Source organism: Misgurnus anguillicaudatus, chromosome 5 (genome assembly GCF_027580225.2).
Source record: "Misgurnus anguillicaudatus chromosome 5, ASM2758022v2, whole genome shotgun sequence".
Lineage (NCBI taxonomy): Eukaryota > Metazoa > Chordata > Actinopteri > Cypriniformes > Cobitidae > Misgurnus > Misgurnus anguillicaudatus.
The window spans coordinates 40,365,741-40,384,421 of record NC_073341.2 but is presented as its reverse complement, the minus strand read 5'-3'; the positions used below and the strand labels follow the sequence as shown (position 1 = coordinate 40,384,421).

At 36.3% G+C, this 18,681-nt stretch overlaps 1 protein-coding gene across 2 annotated transcripts in view; it reads right to left on the bottom strand.

Annotated features, from left to right (window-relative positions):
- tafa5l (TAFA chemokine like family member 5, like) overlaps nucleotides 1-18,681 on the bottom strand; it is a 90,505-nt gene that overhangs the window by 9,021 nt on the left and 62,803 nt on the right. For both annotated transcript variants that reach the window (XM_073868167.1, XM_055168640.2), the window contains exon 3: nucleotides 16,285-16,412. In XM_073868167.1, the coding sequence (XP_073724268.1) occupies nucleotides 16,285-16,412 (128 nt within the window). The remainder of the gene's footprint in view (nucleotides 1-16,284; nucleotides 16,413-18,681) is intronic.

Genomic DNA, 18,681 nt, shown 5'->3' with positions numbered 1-18,681 from the left:
GTTATCCAGCAATCAAACATTAATCAGACTAACTAGACCAGCTTAAAACAGAAATGAGACCATCTAGAACCATAAATAAAACCAGCTAAAACCAGTAATCAGAACAGCTAAACCATCTGAAAACCTGCTATTAGACCAGCTAAAATTATTATTCAGACCAGGTAAAACTATTATTGAGACTAATCAGACCACCTAAAACTAATGATCAGACAAGCTAAAATCACTAATCAAACTAATCAGACAAAAAACACACACAAATCAAACCTGTTAAAATTAGTAATCAGACCAGATAAACCAGTATTTAGACCACCTATAATCATTAATCAGACCGGCCAAACCAGTAATCAGACGAATCAGACCAGCTAAAACCATGAATCAGACTAGTAATCAGACCATAAAACCAAAACCACCAATCAAACCTGTTAAAATTAGTAATCAGACCAGATAAACCAGTATTTAGACCACCTATAATCATTAATCAGACCGGCCAAACCAGTAATCAGACGAATCAGACCAGCTAAAACCATGAATCAGACTAGTAATCAGACCATAAAACCACCAATCAAACCTGTTCAAATCAGTAATCAGACAAACCAGCAATCAGATCAACTAAAACCAGCAATTAGACCACCTAGAATCATTAATCAGAACGGCTAAACCATTAATCAGACAAATCAGACCAGCTAATACAATTAATCAGACTAATTAGACCAGCTTAAAACAGCAATCAGACCATTTAAAACCAGCAAATCTTAAATTTGTTTATACTTTTTTTTCTGCAGTGATAGACTGAGTGCGGCTGCTGAAGCTCAGATCTCAGTTTTGTCAGAGATTGGTGATCTTGTAGCTGTGGGAGGTGAACATTAACACACTCACATTAGTTTCTATTTCTACAGCAATACGAATCCAACATGGCACTGTAAGAAAGACAGCAAGGGCTGATCCTCCAAACGGCCTTGGCTGGATTATGAATTTAAGGACTGATTCATCTCCTCCGGTGACTGCAAGATGAGCAATTAAGAGAATTATAAATCACTGGCAAAACTGCAGGGATGAATCTGAGGGGCAATATAACGTTTATTGATGGAGCAGCCTTTGGAAACGACTGCTAAACTCCAACAGTCAGGGAATAGTCAGACATTTTTCAGAACTTGATGAAATGAATTTCAAAAGGTGGCTGTAGATTCCCTGATGCCATTTGCACTTTTCAGGGTACCAATAGGGGTCTCGGTCACATCGAAATGAGAGTTCTTCTCCGGCTTTCATGCGCTTCTTTGTAGTATATGCTTTTGTTCTTTGGTCGAATCATGATTTAACAATGACAAAGACTGAAAAGATTTGATCACTATCTTCAGTGTTGTCACATTTATCAATATTAATTTACCATGATTTTAAATAGTGGCTGCTTGTAGGATGCAAGTATTAAATAATCTTAACAAAACTGCAATGCAAAATTATACATTTAATCTGTGATGGCAATGTTTTAACACATCCAGTATCTTAATAAAATAAAGGTTCCCATGTTGGGCTTCCAATAATGTACCTGTAATATCCCAGCCTGGTCTCACTATAAATATGTAGTATTTCGTTCAAAAACACAAAACTTACTTTTTTGTACATTTAAATAGATGCTGAAGTGTACAATGTAGGCGTATTTGTTACATTAAATTGAGCATTATTACGTTTTTACAGCTACAAAACGTAAAATATTTACAAATCTTTCATACCATAAAGATTGCTGTATAATTTCCCTTTAACCATTCTATCCATAATGTAAACAACCCTACCCCGAAACTTACCCGCCTAAACCAAAATCATTTTTATACATGAAAAAAAAATGTAATCCAGCTACTCTCTGTCAAGGCGTGCATATCAAATTTCAAAAGTACATCGACTGAAAGACAGCAATGTCGCAAATCTGTGATGTAGCACACAAGAGCCAATGAATGTTTAATATTTTTCTTTGCCATAAAGCAATGTGTCGTAAAGCTTCTTAATATTTGAATTTTAATTCATAACAAAAGTGAGATTTGATGTTTATTGTTGCTGATGAGAACTGAGATCAAGATCATTGAATAAAGAGATGAATTTGGATCTGTTCCTCACAGTTCTATGAATTTTATAGATGTGGATTACAGCGAATTAATCAAATTAACATCTTTTTTGAGTATATGTTGTGTTTTGGTGTAATTATTGTTGCATAGGAGAAAACACCTTTTGTGTATTATAGCAAATAAACTAAATATTACTAAATGGTTAAATGATTACAGAAATGTTATTTATTTTAAGGTTTTAAAGTGTAGTTTAATATTGTGTGATTCTCTGAAAGTCATGAACATTTCATTATAAGTAAATAAGTAAACTGTCTTAAATAAATAAGTCAGTACATACGACTGAAAACATGTCATTTATATGGGTAAGAAACGCCAATGCCTTTGATTTTAATATTTATTAATAGGAATACATACAAATCTGTACATCTGTAAAGCTGTTAATAGGTAAATAATTAATGCATTAGTCCTGACAACACGTCGATATTAAATGTTTCAGTGTATATGAAAACATAAATAAATGTACGTGTCAAACTTAAAAATTCACACATATCTCATGAGATCACGTTGAATATACCTACCCAGTCTTACAAAATTATGCACCTATAGTCACATCATTTTTTTATTATTTTTCGTGATACTGTCACAAATTTCCGTGGTTTTTCGTGATCGTATCACGAATTTCTGTTTATGTGTCATTGTCACGTATTGGTTACTCAACTGCTTTTTCCTATTTTCAAACCATTTTTGATTTGGTTTAGGGTTAGATTTGGTGTTTGCGTTAGGATGTCAGTTTAAGTATTGGTTTATACTATTTTTTTTTAATTATTTCTTTATATTTTCTAACTTTTAAACCATTGTTGCCTGGCATTAGGGTTAGAGTTGGGTATGTCATTTTATGTAAATCTAACCCTAAACCGAAGCAAAAATGGTAAGAAAATAGGACAAAACAGTTGAGTAACCAATACGTGACAATGACACATAAACAGAAATTTATGAAACGATCATGAAAAAACACAGAAATTCGTGACAGTGTTACGAAAAAGAATCAAAAAATTACGTGACCATAGTATGTAATTTTGTGTGACTGGGCTGAATATCCACAGAACCCTTCTGTAGCACAAAAAGTTCTTTGTAGGCTATAAAAAGAGAAGAAAGAAAGGATTGTTTTACTATCCATTGACTTCAAATGTGTTTTTGGAGAACCACAATTTGTTATTCTTATAAGCCACGGCTTTGAAGAACTTATAAGTGAATGCAAACATCATCTAAGGAAGCTGTACTTATCAAAAATCACCTTATCAAACTAGAAAAGGCACCCGTTTCATAAAATGACCCTTGAATTGATATAGAGAGGGCTGTTCATTTCATCTTTTGTTATCAGAAGGTATGACAGTGCCTTTGAAATATCCGTTTCCATCAATCCGATACATTATTAAAAAACATCTCTCATAGATCTTTTTTGGAAGATGTTTCAAATGAATTTTTTACCCTGTTGGCTATCCTGCAGACGGGTATGCACGCCATTCTCTGTATGCTAATGGGATTGCAGAAAATCCCAAAACTGTTGCTGTGGCCTCAAAGCAAAAGAACAATATAAGACATCCTCTGATCAGGGGTCCGATAGACCCGCAGTGAACATCTCGCAAATATTCCTCTGGGAAATGCAAAGCCTTGCATGCGGGATGCAAAAATGGTAGTTCAAAGAAATGCGACGGCAATCCTTCAGATGGAAAATAACCTAAATGCGGTTAAAGTGACGGGGCGGCTCACCGAGAAAGACTTCTAACAGGAAAGAGAAGCGCCCAGAAGCATAAAGCATTCAGGTTTAAGGGTGAAAATGGACGAGAGTGTTAAAACAAGAAAAAAGGGAGCAAGACAGAGAGAGTTTTATGAAAATAAAAAACACAGTCGAAGAGGAAAACAGCAAGTTTAATTCACTGAAACCTTAACAAGGCAATCTGCGTCTGTCTGCTAGCGAAATGAACAGAAATGGCACATTTAGATGTAATTGCCAGTATTACGCTGAGCTCATTCTCTGTGTTCTGAAATAAACGGAAACATTTTGATATCGATTACAGCCGGCTTTGATAAGGCAATTACTCGTAACGATCACTTGAGCACCAGATTCATAATAAAATGTGCACGGACCGTTCTGGTGTTTTCAATCATTACGGCTCACGGCTGATGTCCTGAAAAGATGTAGCCAGTCAACAGGAATACGGATATCCTTACAAGGCAAGAATGAAAAGATTTTATCTTTAATTAGCTGACATTAGCTTAACTTAGAACTACGTTACATGTACGTTACATTATTACGCTGCTCACTAATACAGTTTAATCTTAGCCGCTGTAGTTTGCTAATTTGTTGTTCTATGATTTTTTAGTTTTTTTATTTGAATTGAATTTAAACTTCACACATTTGCATAGCATTTGCCAGACACCTTGAAGCGACATACAGTGCATGTATTGTATACAGTTTAAGTAAGCAATAAGGCACGAGAGGCTGTGCTGTATCGAGGAATAAGTCACCGTTAAGGGACAGTGTCAATGCAACCCCTTCAGCCATGAATTTTGAGTTGGCGCTACTGTTTGAGCATTGTTTAGAAAGCATTATGCATATAGGCTTCTAGGTAATTGTTTACAATTATGCAAAACCAAACCGGCACAAAAACAACTAAATTAGCCTTCATTGCACGGCCAGGGTGCATAACACTAACAATGGGCATATAATTAAATTATAAGAAACTAATAAATTGCATTCATCCTGAGCTTTATAAAACCTTGTTGACGACTCCAGGTACGATAGATTTAGCACCAGGCCACTGAGACTACGTGTGTTTTCTTTTTGACTTGCCACTTCAATTACAAAAAACACCCCACGCTGGCACTAGACTAATGTATTTCTCTCAATTATGAATAAAGGCGCACACCGCTGTGTCACATCAGCCTCTTTGAGAACCAAGGGAGCTGAATTTGGACACCTCCCCATATCCCCCGCGAACGAAGCGATGCAGAATCAAATCAGCCGACCTGCGGCGCCGCGTGCACGTCTTCATAAATGTATTCAATAAAAAGAAGAGAGAGGTTGACTACAGGCTACAGACTCTCGATGGATTGCCAATTCTCCAGCGTGTCAGATATTTAGCGGCCTCTAACCGAGCAGGCGTTTGCAAACGGAGGAGGACGTGAGCGTGGGTGGGTTCGAGAAAGGGGGTGGAGAGGGGACGGGACGGATCGTGGATGAGATTCGGTATCTGGTCTGACCCTGTCTGATCACGGCTCTGTCGCAGCTGGTCTCGCGGAGCCTAACTCTTCCCTGAATGAAACGTCTGGCTGAAAACAATCGCCTCATTCCGGCGCACCATTCTTCTTTTCTCTCCTTAATGATGACTGTGCACTGGAGGAAAAATATCATTACCAGGACAGAGAGAAAAGAGAGACGGATAAGGACAGAGAATGTGACACGGTTGAAAAAGTAAAGGAAGAAAAGTACAGACAGAGAACCAAAGACGAACCAATCAACAATGTATTGAAAATAAACACACGGACTGAATAAAAAACCCTGAGTGCTGTATATAATCACATGCTCAACTTACAAACAAATAACCCAGGTCTGTAAAAACCAGGTTAAAGTCTCATAATCTAATCATGAGATTGGGAGCATCAAAGTTTCATTGATTTCAATATTTAACATGATATTACTCAGGCAATATTAAAGAAATCAAGATTACATATTTCACAGAATGTTCTTTACATTATGTAAGATGAATTTATGTAGAAAACAATAGATCACACGCTTGCTGGGATTTCACAGACTGGGTCACATATATGCTTTTCATTACGAAAGAACAAATGTGACCCTGCCTGGACCACAAAACCAGTCATAATGGTCAGTTTCTTAAAATGGAAAATTTACACATCAATTGTATTTATGGTTTGTTATGCTTTGATTATACTTGCACTTTGCATCGCACAGCGAGCCTTCGCTGATCGCGTGTGCATCTCAAGAAATGGACGAGGCGTTTATAGTTTATGCGCTAACGGTTACACTACTTTGAAACGACACGGGCCAACTTGAGCAATCAAACCAACACAAAGAAGAGGATTAATGTTGTTCGCTGAACCAACATCAGAGCTTGATATCTAAACATGAGAACATGAATACAACAACAATCTCTTAAATATGTCTTTAAACGTTATCATTTCATTAAAATTTTTACTAAACAAACAATACAGAAATTTTCATTCAATACAAATGTAAGAATTTGTGTTATAAATGGCAAAGTTTCCATACCTTACTTTAAGAGTGTCAGATAAATAGTATATTAATTGTTTTGCATGGATTAATCAAAGAGATACGTCACAGGCTTTCCTGCTCGGATAGAATCGCCTAGTACAAACAAGGCTTTAGGATAGGACATTATTTGGGTGAGATACTATTTGAAAGTCAGGAATATGAGGGTGCAAAAAAGTTGTCCTTAGCAACACATACAACTATTGATAAATACATATTTTATTGTTACGGTAGAAAAATATAAAATATCTTCATACATGATTTTTGGTATAAAAATTTATAATTTTGACCCATACAATGTATTTTTGGCTCAAATATACCCTTGCTACTTGGTTTTATGGTCCAGCGTGTCACGAGTGCCGCTTTGTGTTGTTACCCTCACAAAAGGGTGTAAACTCACTTTCCTATTCATTCCTGCACTGTAATTTGACAAAATTGTAGGCAAATTCTTACAAATTTTGATCATTCTTTAGTTATTCAGTGAATGTTGGTCTAAAGCTAATAAGGTTCAACATTAAATTTAAACAGCTTTAATAACCAATATTGGTGTAAAACAAGATGTATTGACCAGAGGGCTTTAAATTACAAATACATGAAAAACTAGTAAATTAAGAAGGAAATAAGATTATGGCTAAATAACTTTAATAAGGCATTAAAATCAAACTTCAAATTAACCCAATGTTAAGCACTGAAAAACAATTTGTATATTTAATTTTAATTATGCTCTGCTACCGCTTTAAAGGGTTAGTTCACTTTAAAATAAAAATTCTGTCATCATTTACTCATACTCATGGTGATCTAAACCGGTATGAGTTTCTTTTTTCTGATGAACACAAAAGAAGATATTTTGAGAAATGATTGTAAACACAAAGCAGAAAGTGACCATTGACTTCCATAGTAGAAAAAAAATATTTTGGAAGTATTGTGATAAATGATGGTAAGCACACAGTTGACGGTAGCCATTAAATTCCATCATATTTTTTTATTCCTACTATGAAAGCCAATGGACACAACGGGCCTCTATTTTAACGATCTACGCGCATTGTCTAAAGCGCACAGCGCAATGTCTAAATGGGCGTGTCCGAATCCACTTTTGCTAATTTAACCACGGGAAAAATGGTTTGTGCGCCGAGCGCATGGTCAAAAACGGTGGTTCATATTCTTTTAATAGTAATGGGCGTGTTTTGGGCGTAACGTGCAATAAACCAATGAGAGTCTTATCTCTCATGCCCTTTAGATGACGGACTTTGTAAACTAAAAAACTAAGTGGAGGAAGAAGAACCCCAGTTTAAGATTAATGTTAAATAATTGTGTTGCTTCCCATTTTTATTGAAATGGTTATTTTTGGGATTAAAACCTTTAAAAGCCGTTTTCTTTTAGTCATGGAAGTAATGTTATTTTATTAAAATAATTTACAAGTATGTAAGAAAAGGTTTGTACTCTAAAAATACTTTATTTGTAACAAACAAGAGATAAAGAATTTACAAATGTTCGGAGAGCCGAAGCGTTTCAGCACTCGGACAGCGCCAGGAGTTTTTTAAAAGCATTACTTAAAAATGTATCTCATTTCACCATATCCACAAGTACAGGGTCATCATATACAATAAGTCTGTGAGGTAGCATTTAAAAAAAACATTTAAAAATAGATGCATTTGTTTAAAGCAAAGCATTTATTTACTTACCAGGCTGCAGGTGAAGTAGCTCTTTGCGCCTTCTAACGTCTCATAATTAGTCCTCATTTATGTCCAAGAGACTCAATAATAATCTTTTACATTTGAATGCTTTACTTTTTCATGTTTAAAAGCTTTTTTGTGCTGCTGCGCATTCATGTATGCGATAAGCAAACCCGTGTTGTCGTCCCGTTTATAGGCGCATATTTCTAATGTGCTCTTTAAATAACAAAAAACATATTGCGCCATTGACTTTAGACTTTAGACCAGGTTTTTGTTGGTCATTGGCGTAGTCTATTTTAGTTGAATGCCTGAACACACCTCGTTTTCAGACCAGAATGCCCATGGACGCAAAAATGGGCGCAAATGCATTTGCTATTTAAACAACGCGGCGCTAGATGTGAAAATAATTGCGCAGGGTTGAAACTAGCAAAAGACACTTGCGTCGCGCATTTCTCAAAATATCTTCTTTTGTGTTCATCAGAAAAAATATATTTATTCAGGTTTACAACAACATGAGGATGTATACAGTATACTGTGTCTAACAGATGACACAGCAAATAAACACACACATAATGAAACAGGCTGTCATGTAGCTGGTTTTATAAATATAGACACCACATTTCAATTCATCCACAATTGCTATTCAATGAATTGCTACAAGTTAGGTAAATGCTTTTACAAAAATAAAAATCCTTGTATCTAATGCTGAGAAGCTGCAATGTTAAAATATCTCAATTCTGGTCTGAATTGACATCGCAAGGAATTATGAGACTAACAAGTCGCTTTTAATACGAACACACACGGTCCCAAGCCTCTCGCTAACAACCTGAGCTGTGATGTAAATGCCAGCAGAAGGGAAAATATATAAATCTTTTTGACAGTTTTAAAAGGCTTTAAAAAAAACAGTAACGGAGAAACGCTGGATACAATGCTAGAGGAAAACCGAAGAGAAGAAATAAAACACTTGATCTGAAAAATATCCATAAAAATCATACCAAGAATAATTCACCCTAAAATGAAAATGACCAAGTCGATCCAAAACCGTACACTGTAAAACTATAAAATAACAGCCTCATGCAAAGCATTCTGGGAAGCAAATCTGAAGGAAAAAAAGAAAAAGGTTGATGAGGATTTTTGGTTCCCAGAATGCTTTGCATGAGGCTGTTATTTTATAGTTTAATTCTGTACAGATAAAGACTTGTTAATGTTTAATGTTCATTTAACTTTGAACAAACTGTTACCAGTAAATAACAAACATTTAAATCTACAGTAAGTTACTGGACTTCAGCATTTTTTTTACATGTGTATGGTTATGAAGATGATCAGTGATTCAAAAAGCTCGGTGCAAAAGCATTTTAGGGAGTTTTGCATCCGAAAAATAAGGGCAGGATTTACATTTTTTGGTGACCTATTTCTTTAAGAACACGTTGCGACTTTTTCATAGGCTCATCCTCCCTCTTGCAATATGTCTTTACACAAACATCTTAACAGCATGACTCAGTGTTTGTGTCCGGGCCATACGCTGAACCATCGTCTCGGGGCGCCGTCCACCCCCTCCGCACCTTCTCTCCCCAGCCTCCCGACACAAACCAGGACCAATCCGCACCCTCGGCCTCTTTGTTTACCAGTCATATTCGTCTCTGTGAATATCGCTAAAGCGCATGATGTGCCAAAGCATTGGACTCTTGAGACTGTGGCAAATTTGAACCTTTCAGCAGTTCACTAGTGAAGACAAATGGCCGGCGTGTTTGGGGGCCCTCGTGAGTGATCTGTATTAATGCCTGGCAGGGATTCAGCGTGCTGCATATGCTAACTCCATTAGAGGGTCAGAACCTGGCTCTGTCTGAATCCCCTGCACACAGGGAGGGCTGGATAGAAAAATCTGCAGGTGCAAAAGCATGCAAAAAGACTGCACGCGTAAAGAAATAAACACTCTCCGTTTGCGCACGTCTGGATTTAAGCGTTTGACAACCTGCACTGTGTTCTTTCTCGGCCGTCTGTTGCTGTGGTTATGCCACCCCGTGTTGCATCTGCTATTTAGCCATATTTGCATTAAAAATACAGCAATCACAATCTGTAAGATACACACACAGTTACAGTGAACATCAGTACATGCACAGACGCATCTCTGTCTGCAATCTGTAAGCATAAATTTACAGCCCTTCATGTGTGTTGCTCGTCATGTCAAAATATGTGTTCAGCGCGTCATGTGAACTTATGTGCATTACGCGTGATGTCAAAATAAGTGTCTGCTGCAGACGCTTCGAAAGGGTTTATGATAAAAGAGACACTTACGTTTGTCAGATACTCGCATAACCTCATGTGTAATCAGAGTTTAGTGTTAAATTAGTGTTTTGTGAGTTTTGTGAACGTGAGCATCTCTTTTATAAACCCTTTCAACGCGTGTGGAGCGGGCACTTATTTTAAAAAGATGCATGATGCACATAGTTCACATGACGCACCAAACATATATTTTGACATGACGAGCCACACACATAACACCCCAAAAACATATTTTGAAATCACACACCTTGAAAGAGAAGTCACCGGCCGCTACTGACATATAGGTTAACTATAGAGCGTATATGGTCCGGCAAGCAAAAAAAAAAAAAAAACTCGAATTTGGAATCGAATCATTGTTTTTTGCCAAAATAACTTTATATAAGCAAAAACTTCAAACTCATTACTCAAACTATTTACTTTTTGCTTGGTAAATATTTCATTTTCTGTAGTTTTTGTTATCAACTTTTGTTTTTCTAAATGTCCCTGTTTTTTATATCTCATTTGACAATTGACTATATAATTGATCAATGATTGTAACATTTTGGGAAGCAAACTTGGCATCTTGAAAAGCACTATAAAAATAAAAATATTATTATTATATATTCCATCATTTAAGCATAGTCAACAGTGATTACAAGGTTATTTTATTTTATATTTTATTTTTTATTTTATTTTATTTTATTTTATTTTATTTTATTTTATTTTATTTTATTTTATTTTATTTTATATTGTATTTTATATTTTATTTTATTTTATATTTTATTTTATATTTTATTTTATATTTTATTTTATATTTTGTTTTATTTTGTTTTATTTTATTTTGTTTTATTTCATTTTGTTTTATTTTATTTTGTTTTATTTTATTTTGTTTTATTTTATTTTATTTTATTTTATTTTATTTTATATTTTATTTTATTTTATTTTATTTTATTTTATTTTATTTTATTTTATATTTTATTCTATATTTTATTTTATATTTTATTTTATTTTTAGACGTCTATTAAATTTTCACTGACATCCCAAATCTTGCATTGTTTTAGCCTAGACGTCTGGGTTTTGTTTGAACGGCTATTAGATGTCTTTTAAATGCAAACTTGCTTGTTAGAAAGTTGTGGCGTCAGACTTAAGCAAAATTCACATGTTCATATCACTATGATATAAAATAAAGCAACCTTTCTTTATTCTTTGGTATGTTAATATATGATTTGATACACTTGGTGATCATACTATGTGGCTAATTTATATTTACACATCCGTCAGATGCTTTTATCAAAATCTATGCATCAGTTTTTAAATTGTGTTCTACGGCACGTGTTATACGATTATCAAATACTTTTGCTTCAAATCATCTTAATCTCAGCCTCAGGGCATTCAAACACCAGTGTGTCTGATAAAAATGCTCATTTAAAAGAAAACATGTCTGATACACTTAGTTTTGTATTCATATCTATGTTCCTGTATAGCTCAAATGAAAGAGCATTGGGTTAACAACTCCAAAGGTCAGATGTTTGATCCCAGGGAACACACATACTGCTGAAATGTATAGATTAAATGCACTGTAAGTTGCTTTGGATAAAAGTGTCTGCCAAAAGCGTAATGTAAATGTAAATGTATGCATATCTATCTGCCCTCCTTCACCTAACAACAGGTGTGAAAAATCTACTGAAGAATACCTCTAATGACACCGCAACATAAATCTAGCATGCGGTTTACCATAAATGAGCCTGTTCGAAAGCATCCCACGCCTCACACTAATGCAAACACAAAACATATTTGTGCACGCAAATGGACATTACAGTATATCCATAACCACACACAGACACACTTTAAGCCAATGCACACTCATATACGTCAACAATCCGTATGCAAACTTTTCTGTGCTGTCAGACTGGATTATATGGTGCTGGAAACAGAGGCATGAAATCTGTGGCAGCTGCCCCAGGCTGTGAGACACAAGGCTGCGGGCTCACTCGCATAGACTACACACACACATGCATACGTACACAAACCACAGAGAATAGCAGTGAGACAGACGTTAAGTGTGAAGGACAGGCTGGTGTGGCCAACATACCTGAAATAACAACAAAATTAAGATGACCTTGTTTGCACACAAGCTATTCCGCAGAAACATGCATGGTGGCAATTTTCAAAAGAGAATACTTGCATGGATGAATAGTGCACAATAAAACCAAGAATGTGCATTGAGATTTCAAGCACACACATACTAAAGCATGCGCAAAACATCACAATGCAGCCCAAAATATTCACATGCACGCTCAGAGACACATGAATGATTTCGGCGGCTCTGGTCGAACGGCTCTACACCTCAAACCCGAACAGACTGCACTTGTTTAATATGCAGCTCTGCTATATCCTTTCCCCCTCTGAAGAAAGCCTCTAATTCAGCATAATTGCTCCTTGTCATTTTGTGCAAAGCAACTCAAAAAAACAGAATGACTCGAGACGTTGTGGGGTGAAAGTCTGCAGGGTCAGCACGGACGAAATACCGCATGAGCTCAGCACTTAGGCTTGTGATGTACGTGACGCATTACGAATAACGGTGAATAACATCACAGAGACAAATTTATTTCCTGTACAGGCAGGACACCATCATGAAGATGGAGAGAGATTATCATCGATAAGAAACACCCAAATCCTATCACAGCTATAGTGCTGTTTTAGGGCTGTCAGTCGTTTACAGCTATTTTTAGCAAATTCATTACAAGATGCCAATTCATGTATTAGGTTAACATATATCAATGTTTTTGTTGTTGAGAAAAGCATACAAATAAAAAAAAATTAAAAGCCATTTTTATATCAGTAACCATAAGAACATCACAATTTACAGCAATGTATATTTCATTATAATTTTAAGGACAACCTGCAAGTACGTGCAGTTTACTGTGCGTTCATGAGCAAACTACAGCTCATGCTGGTGACGTGACCTGCTGACGTAGTTGCCAGCGTACAGACACAGAATACGCTGGCAAGTAATTTGTGCAGTTATACGGGCTGGTTAAGTATTGCTTACAATGTTTGCATAATGGCTTAAATAAAAAAGGAAAAAAGCATCAGCAGCATGCACCGACATCGCTCACAAACGTGCGCTGAACGACCAATAAAGAGAACAAATTGTTGAATAAAATCGTTTGTTTTCATTGTGCACAAAAGTGTTCTCTGTCACTTCATAATGTTATTATTGAACTACTGATGGCACACCAACCTTTTGTCAATGTATTTCATTCTTTTCTGTGCTTGATTGTGAAAATTAATCTTCAGTCTATGGGACTGATAAATGCATCCCGCTTTTCATCAATATATCTAAAAATGTGTTCGGATGAAAATGGAACGACTTGGTGGTTAAAGGATTAGTCCATTTTCTCAAAAGAAAAATCCAGATAATTTACTCACCACCATGTCATCCAAAATGTTGATGTCTTTCCTTGTTCAGTCAAGAAGAAATTATGTTTTTTGAGGAAAACTGCAGGCATTTTCAAATTTTAATGGACTTTAATAGAGCCCAACACTTAATACTATAAACAATCCCAAACGAGGCATAAGGGTCTTATCTAGCGAAACTATTGTCATTCTTGACAACAAAAACGACAAATATACACTTCTATAGCACAACCCCTCGTCCAGATCCGGTCATGATGCGCCAGCGCGACCCCACGCAATACGCCATGACGTGAAGAGGTCACAGAGGACGAACGTGAAACTCCGCCCCAGTGTTTACAAGCGTGTTGAAAGAGGACCGTTACGACATTGTTGTATGTCAACTGATACTAATTAATGTCTTTGTGTCAGTTTATTGTTGACAATGGTCCGCAAATGTGCGTTTTATATATGTAGCACGGGACCTCCCTACGTCACTACGCATTTACGTTAGGTCGCGCTGGACTGGACCTAGACGAGAAGTTGTGCTTTAAAAGAGCATAATTTTTTATTTTTCTTGTCCAAAATGACAATCGTTTCGCTAGATAAGACCCTTATGCCTCGTTTGGGATCGTTTATAGTCATTTGAAACTCCGCTGAAAAAAACTGCCACGTGTTGAGCCAAGTGTTAAGTGCCGGTGTCCATCAAAGTCCATTAAAATGAGAAAAATCCTGGAATGTTCCCCTCAAAAAACATAATTTCTTCTAGACTGAACAAAGAAAGACATCAACATTTTGGATGACATGGTGGTGAGTAAATTATCTGGATTTTTTTCTTCAGAAAATTGAATATTCCTTTAAGAACGACGCAGGGGTAAGTGATTTACAATAACATTTTAATTTTGGAGTGAACTAACCCTTTAACACTAAACTTTTATTACACATGAGATTAAGCGAGTATCTAGCAAAAGTGAGCGTCTCTGTTATCATAAACCCCTTTGAAGCATTTGCAGCAGGCATGTATTTTGACACGAGATGCACATATCACATGACGCGCCGAACACATATTTTGACATGACGAGCCACAACACAATATTTGACAAGCTTATTTACATCGTGTGCACTCAAAAAAAGAAGTCACTGGCTGCCATGCTTAAAAATAAAAGGGCTACGAAAGGTTCTTCACAATGATGCGATAGAAGATTCATTCGGTCAAAGGTTCTTTAAATAATCATTTATTTTTTACATTTTAGTCTAAAACCTTAATCCACTACAAATAATCCTTTGTGAAACACAAAGATTTTTCTGATGTTAAGGGGCGTGCATGCCAAAACTTTTGCCGTATGTTTTAAATTGTTTCCACTGAAAGTGCAGCATTTTTCAAAAAAGCCAATAGCTGGCATCGTACAACGAATGATAAACAAAGCAGAAGTATCACAGCAACCAAAGCACTCAGCTGAAGAAAGCTGGCACTCGGCTGAAATAAAGCTGTCCGTCGGGTGTTTTCAGCCGCGTAAAAAAGCTTTGGTGTGCACGCCCCCTTAAAGGTTCTTTAAGGAACCATACAGTCCAAAATGGTTCTTCTATCAACTTAATTTTTAAAGATTGTGGTTTAACTTCTCTCTTAAGATCTCTGTGTTCTGTTTCTATCTGCTGCAACTCATCCATCTGTTAAATTGACAGCTAAATTGAAAGACCATGTCAATATGCAAAACAATTAACCCCTTATGTAACCGGGGACCACCTGATGGCTGACCCTCATCCGTGTTATTGTCACATATGCAAATGAAAGTATTCCAGAGAATTTCAATCCTTGCATTTTAATACATTATGTATCAAGGATGAAAATGATTCTCACAGTCAGGAAATTGTTCAGGTGGGTGCAAAGGGGATTTAGTAGAAATAGGAAATGCTTTATAATGATGCATTTTGGTAAATAATGGAGATATGATCATCATGGTGTAAAGCTGGGCCCCAGTGAAATGAAATGAATTTTTTTGCGGTCAAATATTAGTATGTAATCATACACTGTATAATTGACCATTGTTCCAGACAGCGCTAGTTTCATATCCCTTGTGTCACTTTCACAGTCTCTGTCATCTCACATAATAGAAACACTTAAACTCAAATCAATATTTCATAGCCATTTATTTATTTATTTGGTAAGTAGCTACAATACATCTGGTACAAGCCTTTCAGTATGATATTAAACACCTCCACTTCGCTTTAGGGTCCTGATCACCTTGTCAGCGTTTATTTTGCAATAATGACTTGCTTATTCTACATTATTCCTTACATAACACCTTTTATTAATAAAAAAGACAAATATTATGTAATGCTTAAATGAGCAGTGGCTGACATATATTCAAATGTGATTAAAATGTGATTATATCACATTGGGGATGTTCAGATTCATTCGAATGCATGTTTCCAAATGATCTGTTTTGCATTACTGTGTATCAAGAAATGATGTTAAGTCACAATAATGTCTTATCCAATATTGTAATGAGCAGAGACACATTTGGTGTGAATGATTTAACATTACGTGGCAGCCACAGCTCAGTCAGTGAATGAAATGTTACAGATATTTAGAAGAAAGTCTCACCGTGACGGTTTTAATACGGCCGCCGCCTTTGGTGCAGGTCCAACCGGAGCGATTGAAAAGCAGCCCGCAAATCTCGCCTTCTGAACACGGAGTCATTTCACACCACTGCTTGTTTTTCACTATCCGAGCTACAAACACACAAACACAAGGGAAAATAGGGTTATTTTGGCAACATTATCTTACATTTGACAAATTGATATGTATATGAGAATACAAGAAAACTTGGAGGACAGTCTCGTTTTATTTGTGATGAAACACATCTATGATGCTACACCCAACAATTCTGTCACTTCGCAGCAGCCTTAGCAAAGTAAACATATGTGAAACATTGCTATAATTCACAGTCAGTCAGGGAACTATTTTTTCCAGCAGAAGAAAGACTTTTAGTCTTTAAGACCTTTCAATTTTTGCTTTAATATTTGTATAAGATGGTAACATTTATGCATTTGGCAGAGGCTTATATCCACAGTGACTTACAGTGCATTACAAGGGTTACATTTTTAATCAAAAGGCTTGAGAAGTTGAGATTTTTGTTTTATAAATATATTTGAAGAGTTTAAGGGTTTTGAATATGTTAATAATAGACAGTTTGTCATTTTTCTTCTGTGCTTTTGCTTTTCCCACAGTTTTTTGAACATTGAAAATGCTAATAAAAAGATTTGGTATAAAATGTGTTCCCTGGGTTCAAACCCATGATCTTTTTGAGCTGCTAACACAATGATGTGCCACTGAGCTATACATGAGCACACAAAAGCAGGAGTTTTATAAAAGCAATATTGTGCTGTATCGTGAATAAGTCCTGGCTGAAGGGGTTGCGTTGACTTTGCTTTGTGTTGTTGTTAAAAACACCCTTCAGCCGTGACTTATTCACAATACAGCACAGCCTCGAGCACCTTATTGCTTACATACATACAACAAAGAGTTGAGTACATCAATAAATTAGCAATGGATTTTAAAATTCTGTGATGTTTACTGGTGTAAGCTGGTTTGTCTTTTTGTAAAACATTCAATTCTTTTGGGTAAAGTTACAGAAAACATTATCACAACATTATTACATCATTACTTACTTAAAAACTTTTAATTTACCCTTAAATTTACCTTCACCCTCATGCAGTGTATACTAACACTCAATATTTTACTAAATAAAGCCTATTCACTCTTTATTTTAATGTCACTGTTATGCTGCGTACACGCCAAATGTGAAGCATCGCATTCCTTCCTCTAGATTACTCGTGGAATTTAACTTCATGTCATGCAAAAAAATCAACTTTAGGTGAATAGTGCATGTTTTTCGCGCCAATCTCGCTATCCAATTTATGCCATTTGCATCACCCGCGCGAGTTTCGCGTCTATTCGCATCTTTACCTTGACTTTGTATGTAATTTACTTGGGCAAATTGTTGAATTTGCATTTGATGTGTACGCCCCATTAGGCATCCATTTACTTGCCACTGTAGAAATAATAACAAAAACAATACACTCCCTACTGAAAAATCCAGCTAAAAACAGCATAAGCTGGTGAGCTGGTTTTAGCTGGTCTCCCAGCTTGGTTTAGCTGGTTTTGCTGGTGTAGCAACCTGGTCTAGCTGTGTTTTGGTCACTTTTTAAGCTGGCCCACCAGCATGACCAGCTTTGCCAGCCTGGGAGGACCAGCTAGTTCCACCTTAAACCAGCTAAAACCAGCTACCAGTTTATGCTGGTATTAGCTGGATTTTTCAGTAGGGCTGGTATCACTTTACCACGAGGTTATATAGTTAACAATTAGTTAATGTATTGGCTTACATGAACTAACAATAAACAATACTGCCCTACAAAGCCAAAGGGCAGTAACAATGCTTTTGGTCAAAATTGAGTTAACCCTACTGAAAAAAAACAGCTGACCAGCATAAGGTAGCTGGTAGCTGTTTTTTGCTGGTTTAAGGTGGCAGTAGCTGGTTTAAGCTGGTGGGTCAGCTGGTCTTCCAGCCTGATCCGCTATGACCAGCTGGACCATCTTAAAATGTGACCAAAACACAACTAGACCAGCTTGCTACACAAGCAATACCAGCTTAAACCAAGCTGGGAGACCAGCTAAAACCAGCTCACCAGCTTATGCTGGTCTTAGCTGGATTTTTCAGTAGGGAAGGGTTGAAATGGGTTTGTGAGATCTGTTGTGTCTTGTGACAAAGTCTCCTGGTTCAATTTTGTCCCATTTCAGAGAAATGTGTGCCAAAATTGCATTAACATGTTTGACTGGCTGGTGTAAAAAAACGTTAAGGGCATTTTTCTCAGTTTCAGTGTTTGCGTAGTTACTGCATTTAGCCTTTGTAGGGCAGAATACTTCTAAGTTTATGCATTTACTTTACAACTTTATTTCAAAGTGTTACCCATTTAATTTGAACTAGGCATTTGCTTTACC